This window comes from Neomonachus schauinslandi, chromosome 4 (assembly GCF_002201575.2).
Source record: "Neomonachus schauinslandi chromosome 4, ASM220157v2, whole genome shotgun sequence".
In the NCBI taxonomy this organism is placed as follows: Eukaryota; Metazoa; Chordata; class Mammalia; order Carnivora; family Phocidae; genus Neomonachus; species Neomonachus schauinslandi.
Window position 1 is genome coordinate 162,017,999 of NC_058406.1, and position 13,891 is coordinate 162,031,889.

Genomic DNA, 13,891 nt, shown 5'->3' on the forward strand with positions numbered 1-13,891 from the left:
TCACCCTTTTGTGTTGGTTAAATGAGCTTACTGTGAGGAACCACCCTTCCCCATATGACTGAGATAAAACTCACTTATCATGTATGAGATAGGACCCCTTAAAGGAACCCCCTTATTTTCCTGTGATAAGACCCTGTAGATTACCATTCTTTCACTCAAATGATTAGCTGAATTCACTCATTAATCGGAATAATATGCTTGTAACCAAACTTTGATTAAGCTTTCATCCTTCCTCTGAGCTCCTGAACTTTGGTCCACCTTCAGCCTTGAGCCAGCACACAACACCTCCTGAGAACAGGATGGACTTGGAAGACATCATTCTCTGCTCTACTGATGGATTGAGCCACCCTTTCATTCCATTTCCTCCTACCTGGTTTTTTCTATCTAGCCTTATATACTCCACTCTATACAAGAAGAATCCCTTTTGCCTAACTCTTGAGATGCTTGTAGATCTTATGGTCACATTGTTCTTCCTATCACAATGGTTCCGCCCACAACACCCACACTGCAATAGTTCTTTATAAATAAAAGTCTCTCCTTATTTATTTATAATTTGTTTTTTATTTTACAACTAAGAGTTTGAAAAGGAGGTCTAATCTCATTGGCTCTTTCTTTACCTGGGTGCTATATTTACATATAGGCAGACTAACATGATTAGCAAAGCAGGTCACCACCAGGAAAAAAAATGTCCAAGAAAAGCACCGAAGTATTCATCCTGAGAAAACTTATATTTGGGTTTAGAATTGTTTTTCTTTTAAATTATATTTACAGAGACATAATAACACTTTTGTTGCTTCCGGACTCAAAGATGGCTTTATTAGGTTCTTCCCACCTCTAGTTCCCTCTCCAAACATTGCTATCTCCCTCAGCCTCCCTGCCCCCAACACAATCGCTTCCTAGCCTAGCTTGGAATGACTTTTGTATTGATTGATTTTATTTTTCTCATCATATCTGTAGCCTTTCTTCAGGGTTGACTTTCACTTTAAATTCATTCTCCTTGTTGGAACTCCACTTCTAATTTTCTTCTAGTGTCTTTGTACAGACTTCAGTTTTATTGCCACATGTGTCTTCTTCTATTTCATCTTATAATTGTAGTGTTCTCCTGAGTTCTTTGCCTAGTCAACTCTGATTTCTGCTCTGTTACATTTTTCCATGTTGACTATATCCAATTTTTTAATTCTAAGCCATATGCCCAAATGCTCACTAGCTCTCTCTACCTGATAGCCTATGGGCACATCAAACACAGAGTATCTGACATATCCAAACCTCAACTCAAATTTGTTTCTTCTTTTGCATTTCTAAGTTGTTTGATTAGTGCTATCGTCCACCTATATTCCCAAGCTAGAGGCTTAAGATTCTTCTCTTTTCTTTGCTGCATCCATGTGCCAATCCATCAAGAAGCACTACCAAGACTCTGCATCATAGATCCTCATAGATATATTTCAACCTATTCCTCTTTCCTTCCTGCTACCATATTTCTAGATCTGATTCTTATCAGCCTCCTGAATTATTGCAATGGCTTCTTGTTTCCCATGCCTCTGGTTTCCTCCAATTCATCTTTCTCCCAATAAAAACATCTAATCATACTATGCCTATGCACATAATTCTGCAGTTGTTTCACACTGCCTGAATGATAATGCCCCAACTCCAATACAATTTTTATGACCTGACCCTTGCAACCTTCCCAATTGCATCAACCACCACTCTAGACACATAATTTACACTCAAATACTATCAAACTGCTTCTAGTTCCTGGCACTTCTATGCCTTTGCCCATGCTATTCATTTCAGCTGAAATGTATTTTCTCCTCTACATGTATAGAACTCTTATGTGTCAAGATTTGTCACTGCCTCCAGAAAGTTTTCCTGGAAATTCCCAGCCTGGACTCTACTTCAGCTCTCTTCAACTTTCTCCAGTATGCACAACAACCTTTATCTCCATCATATCCCTTACCATATGTACTTAAATATTATATTCAGGTGTCTGCATTCATCACTAATCTGTAAGCTAAAGACTGTTTCTTATATGTTATTTTAAACCTGGGATTCAGCACATACTACACATTCCATAAAAGTTTGTGGAATTGCTAGTGGCTCCTTGTATTGATTATGAAAATAGTAGAAATAACTGGGATGAATGAACAATCTAATTTGTAGCTATGTATTTTGATAAAAATAATAGCATATTTTATCTTTAGAACTTGTAAACTTATATGTGAATTTGAGAAAAATATAAAAATATGTGTAAGAATGGCAAATGTATATATGTATGTATATATGTACAAAAGAAGAATGATAGCAAAATGTTCTCTGTGGGTTTTTTTCCCCACAAACTATGGTAGTGGAATTATGTGTAATTTGGGGGAGCCTAGGAGAGCAAATTTGTTTCAATTTTCCTTATCTTTCACAGGAAATATTGGTCTTTCTTTTTAAGATTTTATTTTATTTATTTGAAAGAGAGAGAAAGTGAGTGAGAGAGAGAGCTTGAGCAAGGGGAGAGGAAGAAACAGACTCCCCGACTGAGCAGGGATCCCAACGATGGGGCTCCATCCTAGAACCCTGGGATCATGACCTGAGCCAAAGGCAGACGCTTAATCCACTGAGCCACCCAGGCACCCTAGTCTTTTTTATTGTCAGAAATTGTATATACATGCACACGTCCATATATATATGTTTATATCCTTTATCACAAAAGATATAGGGAAGATCATCTAAAAATTCTTTTGATGCCGTTATTTAAGTAATTTACCGAAGTTTTTCCAATATAGTTCATTGTTGTAGTTGATTTTGGAAATCTACAAAAGCCACTGAGACAAGTAGAGATATTATCTGACATTTGTATATCCCAAATATTGAGTAAAGAAAATTTTCTTTGCCTTAAAAATACTAAACTTTAAATGGCATTTGGAAAATATATTTTTATTTTTATGGATCTAATCATCAAGCATCCAGAATAAGATTCTCCTTAAGTTAAATGGATTTATGAATTAAATTTTTAGTTAGGTTCCATGGAACCTAACCTAACCTAAAATGATTTGTTCTGAGTGTCGTTTCTCAAGAAGCAGTTACACAGGCAACCACTGACAACTGTTTTCCAATCTTAATTTTTTTGACCCCATTTAGGTTTATTTGTGTATACGGACTTTAGCAGCAGCCCACCACACTAATGTCTTTGTTATTTGCCTTCATATCTAGTGCTACTACTTTCCCTCTGGCAATGTCAAAGTATTCTTCACAATGTCAATTTTGTTGGAATGAATTCCATTAACTCTCTTAAAGATGACGTCCTTCTATCTGGTACTTGCTTAAAGGCTAACGACTTCTCTAGGCAAGCAAAATGCTTTATACTCCAGGGTCTGAGACATAGACTTATGGAGTTTCTAAAAAGTTCAGGGTTTAATCTTTGGCATAGTATTTCCAATCGTGGAGTTCTTTCTTATCAGTTTCAGAGGTCAAGATTTGTGCAGCCTTAGCAATTTTTCAGACTTTTTTTTTTTAGGTTATTTTCTTCCTCAGAGAAGCTCTAATGCATATCTTCTCGTCAAGCTAACTTTTCCTACCAAAAAATAATACACAGCACCAATCCATAAAAAACTTTCCACAACCTGTTCAATTTAAGAAAGATTTAGTGTTTCACTATTTTTGCCCCTAGAATTAGGACTTGCAAGCTTAAGTCTTGTCTACAAATGGAATTTTATAATAGCCTATCACAAAACTCTTTCATCCTTTATGTTTTGTATTTTAGTGTTTTCTAGAATTCTAGTGTAAGGCTGTTGGATATTTTAGCATTCTAAACATAGTAACAGTTGACATTATATAGCCTTCTGGTAATTCTAATAAGCAACACCCTTTAACTAGTTTGAAGAGTTATAATAAATCAAAAACTCCTATAGTAAGTCTGTAGTATTCTATCATTTCTTCTTTACACAAAGATTCTCTTTATGAGATAGTCAAATTCCAATTGGTTGGAATGAGGTGTTTTAATTTAATTGGATTTTTTTAGGTTAACTGAATAGTAAACAAACAAATGAAAAGTTCATTCTTTTTCTTTGAAAATGTTTCTTAACTGTATTTTATTCCTTGTTTTTATAAGTGTATTTATGGTAAATGTAAATTAATCAATGCTTGATGGTCTAGAATCTTGCTGTGGTACATGAAGAGCAACATAAATGTGAAATGGAAATAATGAAGAGTAAAGGGGAATATGGCTAAATTTGAACGGGTTCAAGCTATGTCCTTATTTTGTGCCTTTTTTTTAAGTTTATTTAATAAGCTTTTTTCTTGTTATCTGCTTCATTTTCTACAGAAGTTTAGAACTGTCATTACTCCCTGGCTGGTTTGAGCCTTTAGATATGTCTTGCTTTATGCATTAACTGTTTTTAAAAATGCCAACATGTAAAATACAGAAAATATGATGTGAAAATATAGACTGTTTTTTTTTAGCTTTAATTTCACTAGAAAGGTTCACAAGAAAAGGGAACTTCTTTGTTGTGTTTTACTGCTAAATCCTCCATGTTTAGAACAATGCCTAGGACACACTAAATGACTAATGAATTTGAGCTTATAATTCTTGCATATGAAGTTACAAGATGGGGTAAAAAGAATCTGAATTGAGTGCTTGAGTTTGTTCCCTTCTGACTGAAGTACTAAACACTTTACCTATTACCATGTGACTCAGAAAAATCACTATGAATGCTTACTGAAAATGCATTTATGATTTGGGCATAAGTGAATAAAAACAAGGTTTTGTTTCCTAAATGTGCTAGATTTGCATATGCTGAATGCTATAAGAAATACAACCATGAATGAATGAATATGGAATCTTTTCTCAAGTTGCTTACAGCATAGTAAGAGAGAATATATAAAGAAATAGAATTTTGAATAAGGAGAACATACTTTGGTCAAAATCTATTGTAAATTCAAGATGACACCAGTTCTAAAAAACTTGAAGTAAAAGGTTTGAGATTAGACAATTTTAATTTTAAGAACTTAATAATGAGATTTTTAAAAGATTATATATCAGGTTTTATGCTAAAGGTGGTAGGTACATTCCCTTAACTTTTCTCATACCAGTAGAGATACAGTATGTATCTTAATTTTCTAGAGTCTAGTTTGGAGGATCAAGAACTGAGCATGGAGGCAAAAGGCAGATAGTTGGAAGTATGAACCAAGTTGCTGCAAATCTTAGATTACCAAAATAAAAACACATTTTAGTATTCATGAATGAATATAAAGCCAAGGCTTTGAAACTAAACTCAAACATAAGTTTTGATAACATTTTCTTTCTTACAAGAAATAGCTATTAGAGACACAAGATGAATATGGCCCATTTCAAATGCAGAATCTGAATCTACTGTTTAAATTTTAAAAGCAGTGGATAACTACATTTATATAGTAGATAATGGAAAATTGAGACTTTTCAAGAGCTTTAATTCTTAACTTTTTTTTTTTTTTGTCAGGATCTTTAAACCATTGAGAATCTAATGAAATTATAGACTCTCTCCTTAGGAAAAAAATTATGATCATTTAACAGTTTGTGTATTTTGGGGGCGTTCATAGATCTCTGAAATCTTAGATCCCATATAGAACCTATTCTAGAATCTTGTTCTTAATAACATCAATACCCATTTTATCCTTTATACTTATATAAAATGTTAATTGTTCTTTAATCATACCTATACAGACTGGTGGGCTGGGCTGCCAGAAGTATCGATTTTCTACCTGAATGCAGGTTATTCTTTCCTCTCCTTGAAGCTCATATCCTGGGTCACATTGAAAAACAACAGTGTCCCCAGGTTCTCGTCCATCCCCATTTCGAGTCCCATTCATGGGAACCCCTGGGTCACGGCACGCAGTGGCAACAGAACCTATCAAAAGACAGAAACAGACCTTTAATTTTGATGCTACCAAAATCAATTTCAAAGTTCCAGACTTTACAGTTTAGAACCTTCCTCATATCTATGTGCTTTTAGAAATTTAACTTAAGAAATGCTTGAGGCGATTTTTCAGTCCCTACCCAAAAAAATAATTTTAACTGTTTTTTGTTCATTTGTGTGCTAACTTGTTTCAGGAAGAGGCATGACATTTTAGTAGCTAAATAATAGATTTCCTAAAAATTATTAGATGCTCTGTGAAAGACTGCAGAGGATGCAAAGAAAACCATAGAGAGCTTTCTCTGCAGGGGATCTATTCCATAAGGGACTTGTATCTAGAATACATGAAGAACTCTTAAAACTCAAGTGGTCTAGGGGGAGGAAGAAGAAAAAACATCCAGTTAAGAAATGGACAAAACCATTTCAATGAAGAGGATACTGGATGGTACATGAAAAGATTTGTTAAACATCGTTAACCATTAGGAAAATGCAAATTAAAACTGCTATGAGATATTACTATATACCTACCAAATCAGCTAAAATAAAAAATAAGATCACTGAATGCTGGCAAGGTTCTGAAGAAAATGAAATTACTCATGCATTGCTGTTGGGAATATAAAATGCTATAGCCACTCTGGAAAGAAGTATGGTAGTTTCTTGCAAGACTAAACATGTGCTTATCATACAGCTCAGTAATTACATTTTTGTACATTTATCCCAGAGAGATGAAGACATGATCACATAAAAACCTGAACACATATTTATTCATAGAAGCTAAAAAGTAGAAACAACCCAAATGTCCTTCAACAAGTGAATAATTAAACTGTCTATTCATACCATGGAATATTACTCAGCAATAAAAAGGAATGACAATACACATGACAAATTAAGTGGATCTGAAAGGAATTACTCAGAGTGAAAAAATATAATATCAAATGGTTACATACTATATGACTTTATTTATGTAACATTCTTTTTTTTTAAGTAAATGGTGTGGGTTTTTTTTTTAAGATTTTTAAAATTTATTTGACAGAGAGAGAGAGAGAGACAACGAGAGAGGGAACACAAGCAGGGGGAGTGGGAGAGGGAGAAGCAGGCTTCCCGCTGAGCAGGGAGCCCGATGGGGGGCTAGATCCCAGGACCCTGGGATCATGACCTGAGCCGAAGGCAGATGCTTAACGACTGAGCCACCCAGGCGCCCCTTATGTAACATTCTTGAAGAGAGAAAATCAGAAAGTTGGAAAACAGATTAGTGTGTACCAGAGGTTATTTGGGGAGGGGATGGAAGGCTGTGACCATGGCTTAAAAGATAACATGAGGGATCCTTGTGATGAACTCTATTATGTCTTTACCATGATGGTGGTGGTCATACAAATCTACATAGAACTAAATAGATATATACACACAGATATATGTAAAATTCAAAAAATTTAAATAAGATTGATAGATTGTATCAAAGTCAATTTTCTGGTTGGGATATTGTGTTCCAGTTATGCAAGAAGTTGTCATTGCAGGAAACTGGGTGAAGAGTATACAGGATCTCTTTATTATTTCTTACAACTGCATATAAAAGTGTCTAAAAATAAAATGTTAAAAAGGTAATTAGAGAAGAGGAGAGTAGTATGAGACCATAGGAAAGTAACTGTTCTTCTATATACAGTATATGACACATTAATAATAGTTAACTCCAATTATTCAGGTTAATGGAACAAAATATTATTTTGAATTGCCATAAAGTAGATTTACCCCAAAGCATACGGCAATTAAGTATCAAGACAAAGAATCTATTAAAATTTCCATTTAAACTATTATTAAACTACAATCATAAATGTAGGATTCAGCACTTGTATAAATTATTTTTTAAGTTGCATATTAAACTAATGACACAAATTGCTGGATTACAGACACATAACTGGTATTCACTCATTCATTCACTTACTAACTTAATATATTCCAAGCATTGTGCTAGGTTTTAGGAATACAAAGAAAAAATGAGCAGACACAAATAGAACTGAACAGACTTCAAGTTATTTTGCATATTGGTGGTACTAATAAAGAGATTCTATTATAAACATCCTGAGTGGGTAGGTAGTTACATAGATACATAGGTAGGTAGGTAGAGATAGATAGATGATAGATGATAGATAGATAGATAGATGATAGATAGATAGATTCATCAATATATCAATCTGTTAATCTGTCTAGTAAACTTGTTATAGCTCAATACACATACACAACAAAAATATCAGTACTACACACAGTATTGTAATGTTCTGATTCTCAATGTTGTATAGGAATCAAAAGGAACATATCAATTAAAAAACTGAAAAAAAAAAGGATATTGGTGGGATGTTAAGCCTGACACTGAATGAAAAGCAGTAACTCTGTTAAGTGTCTGACTCTTGATCTCAGCTCAGGTCCTGATCTTAGGGTCATGAGTTCAAGCCCCATGTTGGGCTCTATGCCCAACATGGAGCCTATTTAAAAAGGAAAAAAAAAGAAGAAGATAAAAAAGGATATGTTAAAAAAAAGGGGCACATGGTGGCTCAGTCAGTTGAGCATCCAACTCTTGGTTTTGGCTCAGGTAATGATCTCAGGATTCTGAGATCGAGCCCCCTGTCGGACTCTGAGCTCAGCACTGAGTCTGTTTGAGATTCTTCTGAATATTAAATCTACCTTCATAGGAGCTCCTTTTTGGAACAGTTGTTTTTAGTTGTTAATAACAAACCCATATTAGAGAATATTGAGGGAATGGGGTAGGGACTTGGTTGCGATTTCCAAGTGAATTTGTTCTGTAATACCCATGTGTCCTTCAGCAGAGCATCTATAATGCATCACAGACTCTGGACAATTTTGATTTTGCAATATTGATAGAGATTTTTGTGAAGTATTTTTGTAATAAACTGAGTCATTAATGTTTTCTTGAATTGCTTTGGGATGGTTTTCACCCAAACTAAACTGATACATGTATTAGTTTTACAATATATTAGTGGGGAGTGATGTTTTACATACGAGATTCACATTAAAGATGCTTTTACTGGAAAGAAGTGGCATAAATATGAAATGTGCTCTACTTTGAAAGTGAAAAATAACAATGACATGAATTTATAAGAAAACTTCATTATTTTTTGTTGTTGAGGCTTCCCAAGCACTGGAGTCTGTTTCTGCAAAAATCTTGGAGCCTCAAATGAACATTCTCAAAAATATAAATGAATGTATAACAATGTTACAAAAGTATATTGATACAAAATCAGTAAAAATAATCATGTCTTAGATGAATTTGAGGGAAAAAAAGATTTTTTTGCTCTATTGTCAGATTTACTGTGCTTAAAGTGAAACCAAGTGGTTAAAATTAGATGACTTTGATATGACAACTAATATGCAGTATGTGAAAATATGCATTTGCTTTTGGGTCTGGTCAACTTGAAAAAGAGAGGTGGTGGACACATATTGTTCCTTTTTCTCTCAATTAATAAATTAGGTTAAGATTTTAAAGCACAATAGAGAATGATGGGGCTTAAAGATGGGAGATATTTTTTTTCCTCTTGGAATTACTTGAGTTCTAAAAGCAATTAGTTAAATACACACAGGAACAATTATTTGGTGTGAACGCTGTTGTCCTATTTTCTTTATTTATTCAAAGATTGAACTTCATACTGGCTATACTCTGTGTTTGTGGGCAGACAAAATTATAATAATTTTAAAATCAATCATTCTTGTTTTCTGTATTGAATATAAGCTATAGCCACTGAAGAAAATAAATAACCACTTAAGGAGCCATACTATATCTCCTTGGGAATTAGGAGTGAAATAATCTCACATACTTAGGATAGTTAAAATAGCACTTATATAATATTAGAACTTAATAAGGTATTAGTCACAAATATAAAAATAGATTGACAATTTTTATTTGATATTAATTTTTCACTTTTGCGGAACATAAAATTCTCAGAATTTATAATTCTTATTTGCTTTTTCTTTTTGTTATATAAATTTTATGTAGATGCTTGATTCTCTTTATTTTAAATTGTTTCAAATTTAATTGATGAAATGAAAATCTGTACTTGTTCTACATTGAAGTCTGTCATTCATTCCTGATTTTTTTCTAACATAAATATGTAGACAGAAATTCCAACATAGATAAAGGGTCTTATCAACCTGGTGTCTCACCTGTAATGATATTATGAAACAAACATTCTGGAAATGGCATATAATAGACTATTTATATATATGATATAACATCCAAATATAGCTTGGATTTAACTTACAAAACTTTATTAAATTGACAATAAATGATAACTGCCCTTCCTTGTTCCCCCCCCCCAAAAGGACTGGCCATTTATATTTAAGTTATTCTAGAATTTGATTCATCAAGTGGCTACTGTAGATTACGCTCCTTATACTAGCTGACTATTCCGCTGAAACAATAATAGTCACAGGGAAAAAGTATGTAACTAGAGTATGTGAATAGTTAATATATTTTTTTAAAGATTTTATTTATTTATTTGAGAGAGAGAGAGAGAGCTCATGAGAGGGGGAGGGCCAGAGGGAGAAGCAGACTCCCCGCCGAGCAGGCAGCCCGATGCGGGACTTGATCCTGGGACTCCAGGATCATGACCTGAGCTGAAGGCAGTCGCTTAACCAACTGAGCCACCCAGGCGCCCCTAGTTAATATTATTAATACATAATATTTCTGGACACTATCTTTCAAATCCTGTGTTATGAGCTATTTTTCACTTGATTGAGAAAAAGTCTAGGTGCTACTATTATCCGTATTTTTCCAATGAGAATTTAGGCTTATAAGGGATAAGAAACCTGCCCAACATCACACAGTTATTTAGGGCAGTTAAAATGGGAATGTAGACATGAGAACGTACCCAAGGGACATTTCTTAAATAAAAATGATAGAGACTTTGAAATAAAAAATGCTTAACATGTAGACTACATTATAAAACTTGAAAGATATGATTACTTAAAATGAAATTTCTAAAATATGTTATTAAACTTTAAGTGTCATTCTAAAATCAAAAGAGCAACTATCTGCCTATCATTCTGATGGAGCAGTCCAAAAGACTATACATTTACAACACTTGACTTTAAATCTAATTAAATAATGTATTACTAAAAACAACTACACAGCTATCAACATACCTGTCTTATCCACAGGTATGTGTTGTGTCAAACTAAATAAAGTCTGTGTATCTAAGAAAGAGACACAGTTAAGCATGAAGAACAATTAATTTAGAAGGGATTCCAATAAAAAATGATAATAATGATTGCTCTCTCTATTGAGAGCATATACTGTCCAAAGCACTAGGCTAAAGGCTAAGTTTATACTCTTAAGCCAAAACAAATCCTTATGAAGTTTTATTATCATGTCCATTTTTAAGTGGGTAAAATGAGCCTCAGTGATTGCTTGCTCTTAGCAGAGGGGGGATTTGAATTCAAGAAACAACAGAGTTTTAACCACTATACTATATTGTCTTAGTACAATCCTGTGCCATTACCAGATAAAACAAAACAAAGTCATGTCCTACTAAGGAAACTTTTATAGTTGTTTACTGATAAAAGAATTAGATCTAGTTTTAAATGGAAAAGCAGAAATACAGCTTATAATTCTTTATTGCTACACAACAAAATTTCTTGCTGCTAATATTTCACCATAAAGGGGAGCGAAAAAGACAGACTCAATTCTTTTCATAGGTATTATTAAGAACAATAGAAATACAATCTAGCCATATATATGGTAAATTTAGCCATATATGTGCCAGATGGTGTTCTTAAATTATAATACTAAGGACATTCCACTCCAACTGTTTTTTTCATTCTCTCTCTTCTTCTCATCCTCTTTTGCCTGATTTCTTCCTTATAGTTCACTGAGAGAGTAGAAGCAATAAGACAGGCATACCCTCATTTTAGCACCACCAAATCTATCAGCCCACTGGTGTTTGCACTTGTATTCTCTACTTCCCCTGCTGTTGGAATGGAGAAGGTGTTTTTGCTCTACATACGGTCAACACTAGTTCTTGTGCTGCTGGTATTAAACTCTCTTCATCTCTCAAGGACTTTATTCCTAAACATTTCTTATCTCTTCTGAATTACCAGTTCCTCCTTCCTCAATGGTCCATTCCCAGTAGCATACAGACATAATTTATATCTTCCATCTTAAATAAACAAGCAAAACTCTCATTACATCTCCAACCTCTTCCAATTATTTTCCCCATTTCTCTCCTTTTTTTTTTAAGATTGTATTTATTTATTTGACAGAGAGAGACACAGCGAGAGAGGGAACACAAGCAGGAGGAGTGGGAGAGGGAGAAGCAGGCTTCCTGCGTAGCGGGGAGCCCAATGCAGGGCTCAATTCCAGGATCCTGGGATCATGACCTGAGCCTAAGGCAGATGCTTAACGACTGAGCCACCCAGGCGCACCTTCTCTCCTTTCTTTAATAGGAAACTTACTAAGCATCTCTCTTGAGGGAGATATCTGTACAACTATTTCCAGTTTCATCATCAGCCTTCTATCTGATATATTTACTAAACTGCTCTTGTTAAATCTAGCTGCCAGATCCAATGGTAACTTCTGTACCTTCTTTTTTCAGAAACTTCACAGCAACATGTGCCACAACTGATCGTTCATTCCTTCCTTCTTCAAGCACTTTTATTGGCCTCCCAGTCCTCAGACTCTGCTAGCTTTCTTTTTGGCTTATTTGTTGTTCCTTTTACAGTATCATCTGTTATTTCTATCTTTTTAACCTATTGACTGAGGGCTAGAAAACTGCAGGGATTAGTGCTTAATATTATGCTCACTTTTTCATACAATTTTCTTCAGGATAACTTCATCTGACCCCATTTTTTTAAATACTCTTTTTAGGTTATGCCTCCCAAATTTATATATTCAGTCTTGATGTCTCTCCCGAGCTCCAGACCATGCTATTCAACTGCCTATTTAGCTCCTTTACCTGGATATCTAATAGACCCTTTAACTTACCACATCCAAAACATCCACAAAATTATAAAATCTTTTAATTTTCAAATTTTTTGGAAAGAAAATGATAAAAAATCTATTAAAATTTCACCTTTGAATATAATTTTTCCTATGTTATTAATGTCAATAAAATCAAATAAAAGTTCCATTTGGAAATTAAAAATTTCTCAAACTTCTAATTTATAAAGCATCCAGATATGAATACTTTTGTTAGAAATAAATTCACCATAAAAATTAACAATCAGGCATAAGAAATAAATTGAACATCAGCAAAAATATGAAGTCTTACAATTTTTACTCCTTTTAAGACAATTATCATATGGTTTCATTTATATGTGGAACATAAGGAATAGCATGGAGGACATTAGGAGAAGGAAGGGAAAAATAAAGGGGGGGGAATCAGAGGGGGAGACAAACCATGAGAGACTATGGATTCTGGGAAAAAAACTGAGGGTTTCAGAGAGGAGGGGGGTAGGGGGATGGGTTAGTCCAGTGATGGATTTTAAGTAGGGCACATAGTGCAATGAGCACTGGGTGTTATATGCAAACAGTGAATCATGGAGCACTGCATCAAAAACTAATGAAGTACTGTATGGTGACTAACATAACATAATAAAAAAATTAATTAAAAAAATAAAAAATAATACATTTTTACTCTTTTTAAGCTAGTGACTTTACCTTGTATGATAGCATTTGATACCACTAAGTTATGACTGAGTTCTCAACATTGTTACAACTCATCAGTGCTATAAATGTACTTCTGACTTCTCATCTTATGTTTTCTTTAATCTAAATGAGAGTGTAATTTAATTAGAAATATACACTTTACCTAATACATATTTTACAATCCTAACCAGTGCATATATAGATTTCAAGTACAATATGGATGATAGCTTGAACTATGACTCAGATAATGTCTGAATGACTATCTTAGTGACCTTCGGCAAATTAATGTACCAGTTTTCTTATTGCATTGTTTTCTAAAATAGGGAATAAATACACTAAAATCACTCATAAGTTCCAGTGTGTGCTT

The 13,891-nt window shown here is 33.9% G+C and overlaps 1 protein-coding gene across 3 annotated transcripts in view; it reads right to left on the minus strand.

The window, feature by feature from the left end:
- The window catches only part of CSMD3 (CUB and Sushi multiple domains 3), a 1,204,765-nt gene that overhangs the window by 265,689 nt on the left and 925,185 nt on the right, over positions 1–13,891 (minus strand). For all 3 annotated transcript variants that reach the window (XM_044914284.1, XM_021688378.1, XM_021688377.1), the window contains one exon: positions 5,676–5,867. In XM_044914284.1, the coding sequence (XP_044770219.1) occupies positions 5,676–5,867 (192 nt within the window). The remainder of the gene's footprint in view (positions 1–5,675; positions 5,868–13,891) is intronic.